Raw genomic sequence first — 19,701 nt, 5'->3', positions numbered from 1 at the left:
AGAACATGCTGTGGTCATGCTTTGCTACATTCAATACTAGAGACACTGAACGCACCAAATTACAGTTTTCAACACTCAGTTTCAGATGGTTTAGATTGTGTGTCTGTCAGTAGGATGATCAACCGCTGAAAAGGAAAAAGAAAAGCTAAAGAGTTAAAATTGAGAATAAAGTTTTGAAGAAAGCTCATGTCTCCCATAGCAAAAGAGTCTTCTGCAAACCTATTGTAAGAGCTGTCCACAGTGTTGGCGCAATACTGCAAGAGGCAAGAGACCCAAATGTCCCTTTTTTAAAAAGAATATGAAAGAAAATCCAAAAATAAACTACAGATCCTAGTGTCAAGACTCCTGCAGCCACTTGGCTCCTGAAAAACGTCAGCCACTCGACATTCCTTTCACCAGCTCTGTGTAAATTTCATTAGCATTAACAAGCTGAACTGCCCAAAAGGCTGTTTGTCCCCCAGCTTTGCTGCATGAATGTCGGTGAAGACAGATCACACGAAGAACACTGATAATCCCAGCTCCATCAGCGGGTGTGGGGCACCAGCGTCACACTGTTCACATTGTGAGCTCCTCGGCCGTACATGCAGGCTCTCCTTATGCCTCGAAGCAAGTAAGGAGGAGTGTGTGTGTGGGGGGTAGGAGTCTGAGTAGTTAGTGTGTGAAATAGATATCCTCCACTCGCTCTGCCCTGAGTACAAAGTGTTGGTCTGTCAGCAGTACCCTGACTCTCTGTTGTTTGTGCTTTCCTGGCGACCATTTCATTTGATTATACAGTGCAGTCTGAAAGGGAGCTCTTAAATGCTGTAGCTGTGCCACTTCTCACCGCTGACTCAGTGCTCTGTGGAGTCTCTCCGCTTCAACCGCATTTTCAGCAAACTCCTTTTGTCATCCACAGAAATTCTCTGTTTTTACAAATATCTAGAGTAAGGTGGGCAGGACACAGCTGCACAGATGTGGACTCAAATCCAGGAGGAACTGATTTATTCAATGCAGGTCACCAACAAACTTCACAAAACGGCTTTTTTTTTAACAGCAATAATCTTTATTAGGAAAGTAAAAAAAAGTACGTTCTCATTTTAATATAGCAGGTGTGTTATTTTTTTATAAGTGCTACATATGTTAGTGATTTTATTTTTGACAGTGAGGGTGCTGGCTGATTTAGTGAATAAAATATTATCCTCAGCAAACAATTTTAGTGAAAAATAAATAGCTTTCTTATCTTATCAAATTGTTTTCCAAAACTGTGTGCGTCATATGTACAATATTTACAGCAATATGCATTTACAGTGGCATCAGACTTTAACAAATACATATTTGAACGAATTCCACATCCAAACCATTTAAGCTCTTTGTTTTAATATAAAACATTGTTAATATATTTAAGTGTTTTAAAATAAGTGCAGCTTCACACGTAACTTGAGAACCTGGAGGGACAAAAAAACATACATTCGTTTTCTAACTAACTGGGACAGGAAAGAAATTTTGTCTTTTAAAATGTATTACTGGGGAATTTCATTTTTGGCAACTAAACTTTTATAAATCTAAACCTTGCAGCTAAAAACAGCATTGAGGAGCAGTTTGTGCATACATAAGGAGTCTGTGTGCATAGGTTTCAGGTTTATTTCAGCATGTCTTATCCAACTCTAATCACTCAGGATCAAGTGCTAAAGGCAACACATTTTGATTCAGATTTGAGCCTCAGAGGAGACAAAACAGTCCAGTCTTAGTTTTATCCACCTGGAACCTGTTCCACTAAAAAAGGATTGTAAGAAAAAAAACAAAACAAAACAAAACAACAAAAAAAAGTAGATACCTGAAAAAGAAGCTTCAATTTATTTCCGTTTCTCTGCTGTACTTCAGGTTCTGTTTTAGAGCATCAAACAACACACGAGGCAACCTGAACGGAATCAGAGCTGAAGACAAGATGGCGAACCACGAGGAAACTGACTGAAGAGGCAAGAGTCACAGCTGACAGGAAATGATGCAATCGCGCAAGCAGAGTTTGATCTCTTTTGTTTTTTATTTTTAGCCAAATTCCATGCGGGTGGTCCACGCGTAGCACAGAAGTTTGACAGATAGTCAAACTGCTGTCTGCCATCTCGCCTGCAGCCAGGATCTCCTGCTGCCAGTTTGTCTTGCAAGAATATGATTTATTTCACACCCAAGGAAAGAAAGAATGTTTTTGAAGTAGCGTTTTGAGGAAAGAATATTAACAGTAAGTATCTTATGTGGTGTAGATGGCAGACTTAAGTTTGGAAGAACAGATTTTAGTTCTGACAGGACAGTGAATTACGCACCACTTCCAATAAATGCTATTTTAGAAACTTTCAAACTCTGTCACCTTTGCATCAGACATTTTTTACTTAGTTTATGGTTATTTACACTGAGGTCCTTGTAGGTCTGTGGTCCCTTACTAATAATGTTCCAGGCTGGAAAACAATCTCAGCCCGAGTAATTGTCTGATGTGAAAATATAAAGACATAAAAACAAACAAAACAAAATTGCATTTGCTTGCACCACTGTAAAACTCTGAGGTTTTACACCACATACTCTGACATCAGATAATTTGTCTGCTGGGTCACAATTAATATGATCTGCTTTGCAATGTCTTCACATGGAGTATTTTTAGACACTGATCGTCTCCATCTTCTGTGCATGGAACCATAGATTGCTATGTAAATAGCCGTCTTATGCAAAAGTGACACAAAGTAAAGTTTTCTAAAATAGCATTCACAAGAGCAGCTTTAAACTGCTTTAAACTTCATTTAGGATGGCAGTGATAAGCTTTGGATCTTGGCTCGATTCTGACTGGCAGCTAGCTTGACTCTCTGGTCAGAAATTAATTTCTGTTTTTTTTTTTCCCAAAATTTCCTAAATCTACAGGAGTGTTGACTGCTCGTACACTTTCCATAAAAGTCCACTTTCAGAAAAACATAAATAAATCCAAATGATTTCTTAAAGCATTTGTTCTTTTCTGCATAAAGTCACAATATAATTGATCAAAATTTGAATCTTAGCAGAAAGCATCCATAGAGATCTATGTCATATGTAAAAAAAAAACTAGTTTCTGAATAACAAGTAATCTGAATGAGTCTTTTTACAAGTTATCTCCAACACTGTAAAACCTTGGCAAAAAAGACATAAAAAAATAAATAAACCTCATTTTGAAATAAACCTAAGCAAAGAACTATTTGACCTTTTTAGCTACTCACTATGCAAAACAAAGGCTCGTTCTAATCATATATGTTTTTAAATGCCAAAGAACAGTATATGTGACTCAGACTGTGTAAAGACTTAAAGCTATACATGACGAATGAGAGGCGACACCTGTGGCTGGTGTGTGCAGAACAATGAAAAAGGAGATTTTCTTCAAACATCGGTGTCCAGAGGGGGAGGAAAGTCGAGGTTTGGTGACAGCGAGTCCTGACTGTGTGTGGAGCTTATCCCGGTGTCTGAGTCTGTGTCTGTAACGTCCGGAGGCGACAGGCTATGTTTGAGTTTCACTGTTTGAGACACGTCGCACTTAGGTTCACTTTTTAAAGGGACAAGCGTGGGCTGCTTTTCCTCCATGCAGTCCATGATTTGAAGGGAGTTAAGCTGGGAGGCCAGCTGCCAGCACTCCTGGTCCTTAGCAACCAGCGAGCTGTCGGCAGACTTTAGCTGCTTGTCAATTTCTGCAGCTTGGTTCTGAAGAGTCACTCCGCTGAAGAGGCTGTGTTTCAGTTCATCTTGCAGCCTCTCAAGCTCTGCTTTATAAACGAATTCATCATTTTCAGATGGGAGCTGAAGAGCAGCCGTGGCTCCTTTCTGCTCACCGTCCTCATCTTGAACCAGAAGGAGGCCAGAACTTCTTAGCTCAGCATCGATGTCCAGGGAAAGCTGAAGGATAAACTCCTGGTGCAGCTGAATCTGCATGTCCAGTTGCTGAACGCCATTGCTGGTATACAAATACTTCTGCAGCTGCTCCTTGCTGTGTGCCGCCAAACTCGGATCACAGGCCTGAGGCAGGGAAATCTCAGAGTCACTTTTCTTCTGCACTTCCAGTTCAAACTGTTCAATCTCCAAATCTAGTTCCCTCATCCTCTGGATTTGTTCTCTGATTGTGTGGTCCTGGTTGAGAATAAGCTGCACCATCCGTCTGACCTCTTCAGCGCCCGGGGAGATCCTGCTCTCCTTGTGAAGTTTCTCAAGCTTCCGGAAAGCTTTTTTTACCATGCGCTTCTGTTTGTCCGCTGGAAGAGGCGTAGAATGAGTGTGATTATGACCCCACCGTTTCGGCTTGGCCCCCTTGCACTTTCCATCTATCTTAGCGGTCTGAGGCACAAAATCACTGGTTTTTACAAGTATAAACTGTATAAAAGGTCTCTGGTCACCCCATGCATACCAGAGTCTCAGGATTCTGGTGAGAGGGGGCAAGGCTCGCTCGAACCCTTTCCACCGCTCAACGAGACAGAAGTCCTTGGGCTCCCCGTGAATTAGCCGCTTGCTCTCCGGCAGAGACTTGTGGTCCTCCAGTAAAGCCTGAATCATATCTGCACATGTTGTGTGCTTTGTTACGCCACAGACGACCTTTTCTTCGTTGCAGACAGTAACTTGAATCTCCTTCCCAACCACAGGCTCAGCGTCTTTAGTCCTGAGTGAGAGACAAAAAAGTTAGTTGTGGCTGTTGAATGACACATTTGGAAATTCTACTTCCTCACCAGAGTTCCACAAAACTGTTTGACTCTCTGGCTATGAAATTAAAATATTTAGTAATGTACTGTACTGATAAATGTAATAAAAATATAAAAACAGTGACATGTTAAGGTCATTTTAAGGTCATTTAAGGTCATTTAAGCACATTATAAAATATTAAATTCAGAGTAGTGTTGTCCCAGATCTTGTAGGGATATGAATGTGGGGAGGCTATCACAAAAAACCACTGTCATGTCTATTTTATTCATTCTGATGTATTTTGTTTGGTATTGTTGATTATCCTCCTCGGCAGGTCTTGAAGTTCTGCAGAAGCCTAATAATCACTCACTCATTCATATCAGATGTGTCAAGGCAGAGAAACAACTAAAACATGCAGGATAGTGTTCCTTGAGGACCAGGATCGGGAATCACTGCTTTACATGATTAAAATATAGCAAAAAGTAACTTCACACCTAAATACAACTATGATAAAGTTTGGTTTGGTGTATTTCATTTTGTAACATTTGATATTGTCAATCTTAATTTACAAGTTAAAAAAAAAATTACACCAGAGATGCCAAAAATGTTGGAAGCAATGGATAACTCAGTAAACAACAATATTAGTGGATTATTTTACCTGAGTGGCTGTGGCTAGGATTGTCAGTTTGATTTTCTCCAATCTGTGAATCTGTGGGTGAATGGATGAATGTGGCTTTGAGTAAGACTAAAAACAACTTTGCATAATTCAGTACGTTTACCCCTAGTATATTCAAATTAAGGCTCTGCCCACACAAGAACAGTGTTTTGTGGATACACAAAGGTTTTTTTATCATTTCAGTCTTGCACCCACACAGACACTGTGTTTAAGGCAACTGGGTTCCAGAGTGAGAAAATCCTTAAATGCTGCTGTTGCATTATTGTGTGGACAGCCTAAACACAACTTTTTGAAAATGATATTGATATTTTAGTCCCACCTCCAACCTCAACTACGATCCTAATAATGACAGATTACACGCTTGTGTTTTTGTTGCAGACACCAGTTGCTCAACTACAGCAAAGCTTTTGTAATGAACAGACAAGGCTTATGAACAATAACATCACCTTAAATAGAGCAGAGTAAAATACCTTAATAATACACCAAATAGTCTAAGACTAAAGAGGTAATTATCACTTTATTGAATCGTCACTAATCATAAAGCCAATGTTTCAAAAAGAGATCAACAATATACATCAAGTATACTTTTAATAGTTTTAATAGACTGACTTTTGTGTATAAAAAACTGACCCTGAACCTTTTGAACAATATGAGGAAGACACTTCCCTCCGTCTCACTGCTGAATACTGTGCCTGAAAGTGTCCATTATTTCCTTGAATTTGAACAGACACGACTCCCAGTCAATAGCAGTTTAAAGTGACACGACGAAGAAGTTCCACTTTGTTGGTCAGTCTACAAAAAAAAAAGATTAGTTTTTTTGCTCTTGTGTTTGCCATCCATCTTTTTCTCCTCGTGTTTTCAGTTTGCCCCACATCCTCTTTCCTGCTTTTGGTGTATTTTCTTGGCAGCATTAACAACGTCACATACAGGCTTGGTATAGTTACTACAGTGTTTGGGATGTTTTCTGTGTTTCTGTGTGGATGAAAACATTTCTAGAAATGGTGCTGCGTTTATGAGGAAAAAGATTGTTTTGGAAAGATAGCTTTCCTAAGTGAATGGGGCCGATGGGTGACATTAAGAGACAAGATTCAGCCTCATTAGAATACGAGGTTAACAGCAAGCTTGTTAGCCAAACAATCAACATGTTGGCATTATTCTGATATGGGTTATAGATTAGTATATATTTTTGTTAAGGATTATTATACTGACATAAAAAACCCAGTTGCAATGTTTACTGGAGAGATGGGTGTCTTTACATCTGTCCTGTTAAAAAAGCAAGATCCATAATCCCGATCTGAACAGTCTTTCATGAACATAAATTATTCATCCTGATAAATGCTTTAAACTCAGTAATTCACAAGAAATCTAATCATCTAATGATTAAATCTGTTGGTCAAATCAAGTGTAAACAACATCAGAAGGGTAATGAATAACAATGTCTAAATGTTTTGGCATACTGTGTATAGTACTTATTTTCTCTGTTTATGAAATAGTTTTTGTCAAAACTCTGCTTAGTACAATTGTTTGGGGGATTTTGGATGTTCTAACTTGATTTACACCTCCTTTTAGAAGTTCATTATCAAGCAGGTGGGAAGGAAGTCACTTTATTTGGAAAAACACACAGACCCTGACATACCAAGCAACGTTAGTCTGAGCTTTGTCAAGGTTGCGTGTTGTGATAGTGGAGTCTGCAGACTCAGACTAAGAAGGCAGACAAAAAACCGAAATGAAGGAAGTGATGTGACTAGGATGAAAACCAAGTCCAAATGTGAAATAAAGAAAAAAAACAAAACTAAACAGGATGCACAACACAATAACCTCTACAAAATAAAAAAGTTCAAGAGTTATATTAGGTCCACTCATAGTAGGTAAATAAATTCAAAATGTAAACAGCAAAATGTTTAGTTTCTCATGTTTATAGGAAACTTAATTTTCTAAATAAATGAGCTACATTCCAGCTTAAAAATGCAGATGTACTGCTTGATATTAGAAATTGATGACTTGAGAGTCATTTAGGTTGTCTATATCTTTGCAGGGTAATTGGAGTCATTTAGAGAATGGTTACATTGACATTTAGCACACCTCATATCGTAGGTGTCTAGGAGCAGTAAAACTGAGTTGAATTGACATTAGCTTAGCACATATACAGTAGTTAGTCATGTAAATATTATTGTCAGGCAAAGGCCAGGGTGAGCCTGTAGGGCCCAGACTTTGGGTTCCCGGCACACTGCGCCTTGCACCAAACATTCATGTGCACCCCACTGAGCCATCGGAGCTGAATACCAAGATGTTGCACTTTAAGTTGAAAGCAGAGATCATGAAGCTTGCATGTTTGATGGGACTGGGGAAACTTGCACAGGGGAAGCTGCTGTCAGAAGAGGGACAGAGAGACAAGATATCCAGGTGATGGTAAGGCAAACTGTCTAGAAGCCGAGACTGCGATAGAAACTATGTTTCTAATTTTACTTCCTTTGGACAGTCAAGTTTCATTGTCTTATCAATGCTTCACTAGGCTGACCCAAACAGAGCCAATCTAATGACCTCACCAACATTCAATCATATCAACTCCCATAATACTTTTTCAATCACTGCTATCTATTTGTTCCTCTGTTCTGGGTAATGTTTTAGGAAACAATGTAACTGCAGAGCATGAAAAATTTATTTAGCTGGTATTAGGGGGGAATTTTCCACCTTTAACAGGAATCACAAAATATTGTTGTAAACTAAGGAAGCTCACTGTCCAGCACGAGGACTAAACACAGATCACGTGACTCTCAGAGATAAGCTGAATGGACTCCACACCTTACAGCAACAACTACAGATTTGCAGCCTTGAGCAGAAGATAGATCTAGTCACTCTTTGTTTTAAAGCTATTTCACTGTATGTTTTCATGACTAGACCTTATTTTAATGGTTTTTCATTAGGCCAGTGAGCAGAAAACTACACTCGGTCATTTTGTGCTCCCTGGCTTGATTCTATTAGACTCTTACTCATCTTCCTACTCATCAGAGATGATCTCTTAATGGTGTAGTTCTGAGCTATTTAACCTCAAGGCTCTAATTAACTTTTCGTCTGGACCATAAAACTTGTTCAAAAATTGACCACTGATGGGTCGATGATATCCATTTTTTACGAGGCTAATGGGGCACCAGTAATATTCAGGACCTAATATCCAGTCATTAAATGATAGGCACCAGCAATGCAGACAGCCACTAGTAATCATATAAGCAGATAACATTGCCAAACATTTCTGTGTGATTTTAGGATAAAGAATGATGTATCATATTATTGTTTATTAGATAGATAAGATCTTTGAATAATCCGCAACTCATGGGATGTATTGAGTTAGCTCTGATGTACTGTAGCAGACTGCCAAGTTCCTGTCTCACTGAATGACTTACATTTTGAGTTCAAGCCTCTAAAAAGCAAAAATAAATGACGTAAATATTCATTTAATTACAGTCCCAAGGAAACCAAAGGTAATCCATATTTCATTGAGGGAGACAAAACACGAGCTCCTCCTTTAATCCTGAACTAAAGACGGATTTTGTGGGTTGAAAGAATGTTGGTCTGCGGCTTGGAAACATGGCAGACAATACTTCATAGATCTGTTAACATCAATAAATTTAAGTAGCATGCTGAAATATGTTAAGTCTCGCTTAGATTAAGTTTACAATATTAGTTTTAGTTGACAAAACCAGATTACAAAAAAAAGTCGGGAGTTTATCTGTAGCTCATCAGGAAACTTACTGACAATATGACATTAGACATTTCTAATGTATACTAATTGAAGCTTTCCTCTTAAGGTTACAATGAAAAAAAAAAAATATATATATTTACTTTGGAACATGATGCACTCTACAAAACTGTGATTTGAATCAAATAATATGTAAAGTGTCAAATGTTTGATATTAATCCGTACAGGAATGGCACAAAGCTCCCTTATTATCTGGGGATAATTTTGCTTGAATGCAGTACATGCTTACTTTCTGTTTACAGATTTTCAGTGGACGATGTAGATGATATACAGATATTCCTTTCACCGAAAACCCACCTCAGAAAAATAGTAAATACAGTTTTTTTTTTTTCAGAAGAAAACTTAATACTGCATTATCTCCCAGTTTACAGATTTTCCAGACCGATACCCATGTGTATTGGTTCCCTTGCAACATAAAAATACACTGGAGCATTGTGTGAATTGCCAGTGAATAAGGGCTCAGGAATGTGATACATGTGATGCAAGGGGCTGGTTAATGGTTATCACACCCTTGAAGAAGAGCAGGGCAAACCAAATACCTGAGGAGTGTGTAGGGCACACAAACTTCTGGTTTTTCTAACCAATTTGAGTGACCAACTATTATTTGTACTCCTAGCAAAAGCTACTTCTGTAAAATAATAAAAACAGTGGGTGAATACAAAAATAGCCACACCTTTGTGGAATAAAGTAATCTAAGATGGCTAATTACTCATTTGTTTGTACATCATAGTACCAAAACTATCTGTTCGAAACGCAGACGCTAATCATATTAGATTCAGTCTGGAAGGATGCATTGATAAGAAAAAAATAAGGGGAAAGGACCAGGTTACTACAGCAGACATGTTTAAATCTACTGAAGGACAAGTATTTCCCCACAAACCTAAACATGAAGTAAACATGTTCCTGCAATCATTTCCACATAGCAATGGAATAAACATGCAGACAATTTGTGTATTTTAGTGAGGGTGTCCCAAGGCCTCAGCTATACAGGAAGAGGGTACAGGAAAACAGGGAAACGCCTGTGTTTGTCCTGAACCACAATCACCAATCCTCAGGAAACATCCTGCCGCCATGGTTTAATGGACAGAAGGAGGAAGGGGAATAATAGAATTCATATAGGCCAATGTTGGTTTGTTTTCAGCTCAACACTGAAGGGAGAACAGTGTTAACAGGGCTCAGTGGGTGCAGTACTTTGCAATGTTCTGGAGACTAAATATCATCTATTTAACTGTGAAGAATAGGAAATAACTATAACACTGAATCAATTTTAAGATTTTCTTTTAAGTGGTTCATGTTTTTTAAAGCTTCACTAAAGTATATATTCTGTGAGCTGTTCTTTCAAGCGGCTAACTGAACTTAGCATAATGCTGGGCAAGTAAAAAAAATAACAGTTCTAAAGGAAATTGTTGCTTGCACTTTTAGGAAATATTTCAGCTATTTTAAGGTGTGTTTCTAAAGTTATTAAAAAAATATTTAATCTATTGTAAAAGCATTTTGAAAGACATGACAGACACATTAACAACTAGTGCAACCAGGTGCAGCTAGAAGAAAAAATGGGATTCTGCGCTCTTAAAACAACTCCAATCACCAACATTTTACAGTTATTCCTGCAAAGCCCTTTTCGTAACTTTTGACACTACAGTAATTTCCCAATAAACTGTTTATTTACATGCAATTCCATCATTATTTGTAGCACTTAGAGGGCACGCCCGGCAATAAAAATGTTTCTGTATTTTTGCCCAATCCAAAATTGATGCCACTGTAAAAGTTTATTCAATAGCATTCACACGAACAACTGTACAATTTTAAAGCTTGGAGTTCTTTTAAGTCATCAAAATCTAATTTGGAAATGGGTTCACTCAGATTGTATTGATGAGCTAATAATGGCAAGTCTGAGCAGATCAGTTGTGGATTTTTGACATTTTAAAACTTCACGCCAGGTTTGGTGAGTTGTTAATTTATTTTAAATAAACGAAACAAAAACAAAAGGCTGACGTGGCAGCAGCTAAAACACGAAAGGCAAGACATGAGGAAAACCAGACAGCACAGAAGAGTGATAATAAACCAGTGGGGAAGTGAAGGAGATGAACTAGTTTTAAAGGCTGAGAGTGACTTGAAAGTGGCCACAGGTGAATGATTAGAAACAAGGGACAGGTATGGGTGGTTGAGGCATGCTGACAGGTACTGAGCAGAGGAAAGGTGAACAGTGACAAGAGACACAAGAACTTAACTAAACACAGGATGAACAAGAAATAAAACAGATACACAAAACAATGGATCTAATACAAAAGAAACTTAAAGAATAACTCAAACAAACTCCAAATACTGACACTCCAGTCAATAAAATATCATAGTACTTCATGCACACACTGTTATTTAAACCCCTACACCCCCATTAATTTTGCATTACACAGTTAATTCATCAGAGACATTATAAAATTTCTGCCTAAAGTCCTAAATTTGATGCTATGTACTTTAGCAGACAATCACACAATTCAATGTACACAGTTTAATGTGAAACTGAAGGCAGTGTAAAAGTAAATGAAATGGGTTTCGCATGAACCAGTAGGAAATTTTAGACACTGATGTTTTAAAACAGCAGTAATCCACTTTGGTCTGGCTGTGTTTGGACTCGCTGTTATTTTGCTTGTCTTGTCAGGGGTAAACTCTATTTCTTCAAAGTAAACATGGCAAGAGCTATCTATAACAGATAAGATATTAATTATTTAAAACATTTTAAAAGACCCTTTTCTAAATGGCTGAATTATCTCTTTAAGTCAGAATAGTTGGTTTATTGAAACAGACATTGACTTTTTAACCATCTGTGGGTTAAACTTCCTAAATGTTGCCCTTAAATAGCTAGCTAACAGTGCTGTGCTTCTACAAACTTATGTCTTTCCTATATGAAGAAAAGCTAGAGAGTTGTCCTTTCTAACTCAGGAAAGACTTTAAAGAACAAGATGAGTGACATTTTTCATTTTTTGACTTTTAAGTAAAGGCAAACTCTAAATTACACATACTAATAGCAACACAATGTTTTCATTGTCATGTTTAGGACAGTTACTAGTATATATATGTAACATAGTGTGCAAAATATTAAAACTAAATCAGTATGGACTTTAAGACTACAGATAAATTTCACAGGTTTTACAAAGGCTATGCTTGAATAAATGTTGCATAAGTACAAACATTCTGGGGAATTAAAAAAAAAACCTTATTAGTTGCCAAAATAAACACAAGAACTGTGTGGATGAGTAGACTGATTAAATCACAAGTGATGCTCAGATAAGGGCTGCCACTTTTGATGCCATTTGGGACGTAACTCCACATGCCTCAAATGAGGGTGCCTTCATTTATAGTACAATATAGTGTAATAAACTCCAACCAACTGTGGGAAGTGAATTTGCTGTATGGTGTTACTAACTTTGGATTTATATGAAAGGTTCTTGTCCTAGCCAGGACATATGCGAAGTGGTGAATAGCACATTTGAGAGCTCAACATTTAACACTCGAGTGAAGCCAAGAAACCTGAGCACACTGGTTTGACCTTGGGTTGAACTCAGAAGTTGAGCTTCACAGGTAGACATCAGACATGTGGGAGGAAACCACTTAGAAATTATAGGAATTTCGGTGTGAGTTTCTGCGTTGACTGATAAGGTCAAGGCTCCACTGAGGTGACAGATGTGACACTTCAAATGACAACTCTGTAATTCCCTCTTGCGCTGCCTGTTTGTCAGTAAGTTACCACATTGAACAACGTCTATCCAGTGGTGAGACTTTGTGAACAGCACTCAGAAATGATTAAACACCTTAGATTTGTGCAAATGCTAAATGAGAATACCCTATCTCTGGTTATTAGGTTGTAGGCATATGATTGGAAACAAAACTGAAATCAACATTGTATTAAAACTTAAAATGTACAAACACTACATCCTTGCAGATACCTCTTCTATAGAGCCTGCTCTGTGAAGTCATCCAGACTGGTTTATGATGGATGGCAATTACCCCTGTACTGAACAGTGTGCCTCACACCAAACCTTTTGTCACTCCTTGTTAACACACCTGATTTGAATCAATGGGTGATTAACAGGCTTCTGTACAACATGAAGAGGTAATTTAACCACTGAATCAGGTGTGTTGGAGCAAGCAACTATGTAAAACATGCAGGATAGTGGCCCTCGAGGACCAGGATTGCCCACCCTTGCACTAGAGTCTGATTTAGGCAACAGGATGACCCTCATCAATGATCGGGACTGAGAGACCAGTCATCCAGGCTACGGATGAACATACTACACACGGGTGCATTTAGGAGAGCAAAAGATGGGAGGGTGGACAGTCAGGAACCCAAAATTCTGTCAAAAACCTTATAATAGTTCTGCCACAAAGTTAAGTTTTATTTATTGTCCTCTCAATTTTATTGTTATAGTGACCTGATGATGGTCGTGGACTGAAAGCTGAAAAGTCTACAAATTTTTAGAATTTTTACGTTTATTATAAATGTCATCAGTTTAGCCTAATAGCAAACATTTTGTTTGACTCTACAAATGTCAGCCGAATCGCAGCAAAGGACTGTCAGGATTTGGGTTTTTGGTTTTCAGTTAGTTGCTTTATGTTTCAGTTGGTGTTTATTATTTTCTGTTATCTTGTAGTTTGGTTTGTGTTTCCTTATGCTCTTGTCTCATGTGTCTGTGTTTGTTTTCATTTTCATTCCCTCAGCTTAGTCATCTGGTTACCTGTCACTCCCATCTCCACCTGTGAACAATATTAATCATGTCACCTGTCTCCACTTACCTGATTACCCTCAGCACTCAAATACCCGGTCATTTCTCCCACTAGTCGTTGGATCATTGCTTGTTGTTTGCCTTCGCTCCCCGTGTTTCCTTGTTGCCTTGCTTAGTTATGTATTTGGATTTTTGTTAAGTTTTAGTTGCTGCCACGTCAGCTTTTGTTTTTGCTTATTTTCGTTATTTATTAAATTAGTTTTTACTTTCAGTATGAGTCTGCGTTCTGGGTTCGCCTCTGCCTCCACCGTTCCTGACAAGGACCAAAAGTCAGGGAATCATCCAATTTAGAAACAGTAATACTCCAAGCTCTGGATTTCTAAATTTAATTTGAAAACATGCACTTTACTGATACAACATTTAACTTTAACATTCTGATTAATATAGTAAGATTTGCATTCATAGTCACAAAGCTACCATAAATAAAAAAAATACACAGTATACAGTATAACTGTGATAAGTCTACATAAAGTCTTTTAAACTAACAACAACAAAAGAAATGCCAATGCATACATCATGTAGAGAAAAGTGAGAGGTTTTGGAAACTGGTAAAGTCAGTTAAAAGAATTTAAGAGTCTTAGGACATGAAACCCCGATTATATTACAGACCTCTGCTTTGTTCTTAATATAGCAAATGCTAATAAGATTAGCCGACCAAGTAAACAAGACAAAACCCTTCGTTGACATTTCCTGAACCAATCAAAGCAGCTGTATTCAGACGTACAGCTCCCTTATCCAGTCATACAAACGGTCTTGACCTGATGCATCTGGTGGGAATCGTTGAAAACAAAGGACACAACTATTTAAAGACCAACTAATACAGATTGAAACTTGAACTCCTATTCTTTCATTAAAACATGCCATGATTTGTTTAAGCGAAGAGAGAAACTATCAAATGGTAGACAGAAAGCTCTTCTTCTTGTTCTTATCTGAAGGGGGATGAGGGATTGTTGAGGAAATAACATCACCTTTTTATCTCGATGTGTTGTTCTCTGCGATGACTCCCACTATGATAGGCATCTGAGAGCAGAGACACAACACACCCCTTCCCCTCTTTTCCTTCCTCTGTGAATCCACTTACCCCTATTTTTCTCTTCCACCATCTATTGTGTAAATTTCCAAATTAGCTCTCAAGATAAACGACTTGTTTTGTTTCTTCCAGCACAAATAGCGTCTGTTTTTACATTGTTAACTCTCGCCTGATAATTTGTATAAACTGAGCTATTGCAGCAGCTAACAGGCTCTGTCCACAATGCTGTGAAGCTACAAGTGAGACATGGATCAAGAGAGGACTATATTTCTTTTAAGCCACACATTTCAATAGCTGGGAAGAAAAACCTTGAGGGCACTGCATTACTTGGTCCTGTGTGCATCAGACATTTTGAAGTGGGATTCAGTGTTGTAGATAGCTCTTTGAATTACCTCATTTTGAAGAAACAGATTTACATCCGACAGGACTGATGAGCTAGTGGCTAGTCTGAACACAGCCAAGACCAAAGTGAACTGCTAACAGCTCCAATCTCCAAGATTATAGCAGTTCATTCATCAATCCATTGTCTTTACCTGTTTGTTCCTGTTTAGGTTTACATGGAACTGGTGCCCATCTCCAGCGTACACTGAGCGAGAGGCAGGGGACACCCTGGTCAGATCACCAGTCCATTGCAGGGCCATATAGAGACAAGCAAGACAATTTATGCCCTCACTCACCTAGTGACAGTTTAGATTTGCCAATTAACCTAGCACGCATGTTTTTTGTCTGTGGGAAACTGGAGTACTCGGGAAAAACCATGGGATGCAAACTCCGCCCAGAAAGGCCTTGGCTGCGAGCCAAACCTTCCACTTCCTCGATGTGAAATAACAGTGCTAACCAACTGTTCCACCATGCAGACTCATAGCAGTTCATAGAAAATCTATTTTGTTAACCTTTATGTCAACATAAATTTACTAATGCAATTATTTACAAGAGCAAACAGCCACAACAGCCACTAGCCATTAAATTCACCTGGAATTTCAGAATAGTTCTTGTGTAAAGTTTTGGTAATTTAAAAGTTTAACTAATAGGATTTTCATAAATCATTATAAAACATTGACAGTTGAAGTTGTAGCAAAGTTTGCTTTGGAAGTGGGTCTGCTTGGACCACACTGACATGCTAATAATGGCTTGTCTGAGTGTGGACCAAATGTCAAAAGCAAATTTTGTCATTTTAAAACAACTCAAGTCTTCAAGAGTTCACAGCAGTTCTTGTGAACAGCATTATTTAAGTCCTTACAATTTAAAATGATTAATTCAACAGAAATATTATGATATTCCAGCTGTAAGAGTCCCTAGACTGCACCAGAAGTGCTACCAATCCCTGTTTGTGCTTGTAAACAGCTATAAATTTCTATGTATTTAACCATGAGAAACTGAACCTAATGTAAAAGTTAAAGTATTACTGACAAGAAATTTTGGAGGCAAGACCTGAGCTGTTTTAAGACATCAGCGATCCACTTTGGTCTTGGCCATATTCAGACTAGCTGTTACCTCATCAGTTCTGTCAGAATTAAACTCGTTCAAAAAGCTATCTACAACAGGTAAGATATCAATTGTTCATAACTTTTCCCACAGAACCCTACTTTAAACAGCCCAAAATGTCCTTTGTATTTGTAGTATTTGCTGATTTTCTACACAGTACTTGAGATTTGTTGGTGGATATCTGTGAAAGTATTATCGTCAGCTGCAGAGGTTTGAATGTGTCAACTCCAACTCCTGGACCTGCCATTCTTTGACAAACCTCCAGCTCTGTGTTTTGGAGCGAGTATGAGCCAGTCTCTGTAATCAAATGTCTGACATATCCACAGATCTACACACTTTCAGATAATTATAGGTGCCACAGTGGTAATTACTGTGCAGCACACATAAAACAGAAGACATCCACTAGAGACAACTTTAGTCTGAGTGTTTGAAGACATCAGACTACACTCAGCTGTGTGTGGTGTGAAAACACGTCCAGTCTGCTGATGGTGCCACTGTCAGAGTTTTTAACAATAATTCAGCATAAAAGCCTGACTCTTGTGGTTGATGAAATTTCTAATAAAGATAAAGTACTGTAACCCTTGTGGTTGTGGTTTTCCAGCTTAAAACCCTCTGTAGGATTGGATCCTGACCTAGATACGCTCTAAGAGGAACTCTATTTACCAACGCTGAGCAACAAAAGCCTGCACTCAACAAACCAAACAGAAGTTCTGCAGCAATAACAAAATGGCTTGTGGCTAAGTAAAGCCAATTTCTCACCTTTTGAAAGCTCAGCTCAACCCAGATACCTCAAAAATCGAGCACTTAAAGAAATTACTACTGCAAATTTTCTCAAATTTTTCTTTATTTTTTCCCCTCAAACTGAGAGAAGATTGTGCTGTCATTCTACAGATGAAACATGTGCTTTTGTAGAAATCAGTTTTAACGCAATATCTTTACTGTAACTCTAAACCAGGAGAGGTTATGAAATAAAGAAACGTGCCTTTACACCACTAAGGACCAAATTTTAAAGGAATAGCTCAGTCATTTTGAAGCAGTGGGCTGTGTGAAAGTTATGAAGAGGTATTATCTTACCTGTTGTGGATAGCTCTTTGGATGACTTCTGCTTGGAGAAACAGAACTTAATTCTAACAGAATAGACAAAACACAGCTAAGACCAAAGAGCTGCCATAGTTAAACAATTTCAATTTTCAAAATTTCAAAGCGGTTTATGCAAATGTTATTTTATAAACTTTCACACAGTTATTTGCATTGAACTCCATGATTACCTACAAGCGTAACCAGCAACACTGGGGTTTATTAAAGTAAGATTTGCATGCATAGCCACTATTGACATAGATTTCTTTCATATTTTAGCAGAAATAACAATGTGATGCAAAATAACAGTTGGGTAAAAGTTTCATTAATAGAAACTAATAGAAACTAATTGCATGAACTTAAAACTTTAAAGATGGATCTGTTTTAAGACTTCAAAATCAACTTTAGAAGTAGGTCCAGTTAGACTAGTCATTCTTAGTATATCAAAACTGTACAAATGGATCCTCTTCCAAAGTGAAAGACATCTCTAGTGTACAAAATGTCGCTGTTTCAGGTGTACAGTATTATATAAACAATGACGCTAAAGACCATTTTGTATTAGAAAACTACTTCAAGATAAAAATTAAGAAATTTTTAATGGACATGGCCCATGCTGCACTGGAAGTGCTATATCTCGCTGTTGCTCTACACTTGTAAATAACAAAGAGTTCCGATTAAAACAAAAAATAAAGAAAGTAAAACTTTGTAATCTGACTATTTGGGCTCCTTGCAGAATGTAATGTGTGGTGTAGAGGTTTTTAGAAGTGTGTTTCTGTGAACCACTACAAAATGTTCGAGAGCTGTTCAAAGATGACAACAATCCACTTTTTTTCTAGCTGTGTTCAGACTAGCCATTCGCTCGGCAGTCTCTTTTACATGTAACTCTATTTCTCAAAACTGAGGTAGTTAAACATGCTGTGTACAGTGGGTATGATATTATTATTAACGTTTTATCATTTTTACTCAGAACCCCACTTCAAAATGGCCAAATTATTCCTTTAAAGGGCACATTGACTATTAGTTGGCAATTATATCACAGAACTAAAGCTGCACCTCCTCTCAGTTCAGTTACAGCACTGGTTCTCACAGCTGTCCCCACTTACAGCACATGGTAAGAACAGGATTCTCCAGTCCAACTTTAAGCCAATAGAAGGGATTAAAAAAGAGGGTTTTTTTTCAGTTTTTTTTTTTTTTACCATAATACTTGAAAAAAAAAAAAAAACTTAGTGCACTCTGAATGAATTTCCAAGGCAGGTTTTGTTTCCCTGTCTACCACATGATGATCCACCTGAACAGCAGCTGGTTTCAACTCCAACAACTGAACGCGCTTTGTTCCTTCATGGTGCGTCGTGCGTAATTCATCTCCAGCTCCAGATCACTGGCCCACAGATCAACCTCCAACCCGCCAGTTTGTTTCAAGAAACACGCATACGCGCGCAGGCACACTGTCTTTCAGCATGTTTCAAAGAAACCTCATCTGTCATCAAGTTACCTGTTCTTCAAACGAGCTTTCAGGAAGTTTTTCCCAAACGGAGCCATGGGTCGGAGAACTCAAAAGGACAGATCCGCCAAAAGTAAATAAATAAAATAAAATAAACCCGTCACAGTCCAGGCATGGCAGGACACCTAAGTTAAAATGTTTTCAAGGGTTGAAAAGGGGGGTGAGAAAAGTTTTCAGAAGCGTCCCGAATGCAACTCTGTCCGCCCCCAGCCGAAAACCAGAGGGAGGTGTTTCCTGCCAAATCCTGGTCTGACGCTGCCCCCTCTCACCTGCTGGAGCTCCAGCAGAGGAAACCAAAAACAACAAAAAACTGGCTACACTTAAATGATATCACGACTACTACTACTATGATTACTAGTAATAATAACATTAAATAATTTATGCATAAATATATAGAACAATAAATGTTAAACTTACACACAACAAAATGTTAATATGTGTAGAAAGCAGCCATTCATCTGCTTAAATTTACTCTAATTAAAAACACTATTTTATTATCTTAAAAGGATAGTTGAGACATTTTAAAGTGTGGTTCTTTGGAAATGTTGTAAACAAATTATATCTTACCTGTTGTGCATAGCTCTTTGAGCAGCATTAGTTTGGTGAAGTACAGTTTAATGCTGACAGGACAGACAAGCTAATGGCCAGTCTGAATGCAGATCAGGCAAAAGTGGATTGGTGCCAAATTACAGCACTTTATGCAAGTGCTGTTTTACATAAATTTACACCAGCAGCTTCTCA

General features: G+C 38.1%; 1 protein-coding gene across 1 annotated transcript; it reads right to left on the bottom strand.

Moving 5' to 3' along the window:
* Positions 1-2,793: 2,793 nt before the first annotated feature.
* rassf9 (Ras association domain family member 9) lies at positions 2,794-19,181 on the bottom strand. The gene is made up of 2 exons (XM_017430197.3): positions 18,952-19,181; positions 2,794-4,633 (listed from the first exon to the last, which is right to left on the bottom strand). The coding sequence occupies exons 1-2, from the start codon at positions 18,996-18,998 to the stop codon at positions 3,370-3,372; spliced, it is 1,311 nt and encodes a 436-aa protein (XP_017285686.1). The 5' UTR covers positions 18,999-19,181; the 3' UTR covers positions 2,794-3,369.
* Between the last annotated feature and the right edge of the window lie 520 nt (positions 19,182-19,701).

Source organism: Kryptolebias marmoratus, linkage group LG11 (genome assembly GCF_001649575.2).
Source record: "Kryptolebias marmoratus isolate JLee-2015 linkage group LG11, ASM164957v2, whole genome shotgun sequence".
NCBI lineage: Eukaryota > Metazoa > Chordata > Actinopteri > Cyprinodontiformes > Rivulidae > Kryptolebias > Kryptolebias marmoratus.
This window is presented reverse-complemented; position numbering and strand designations above follow the sequence as displayed.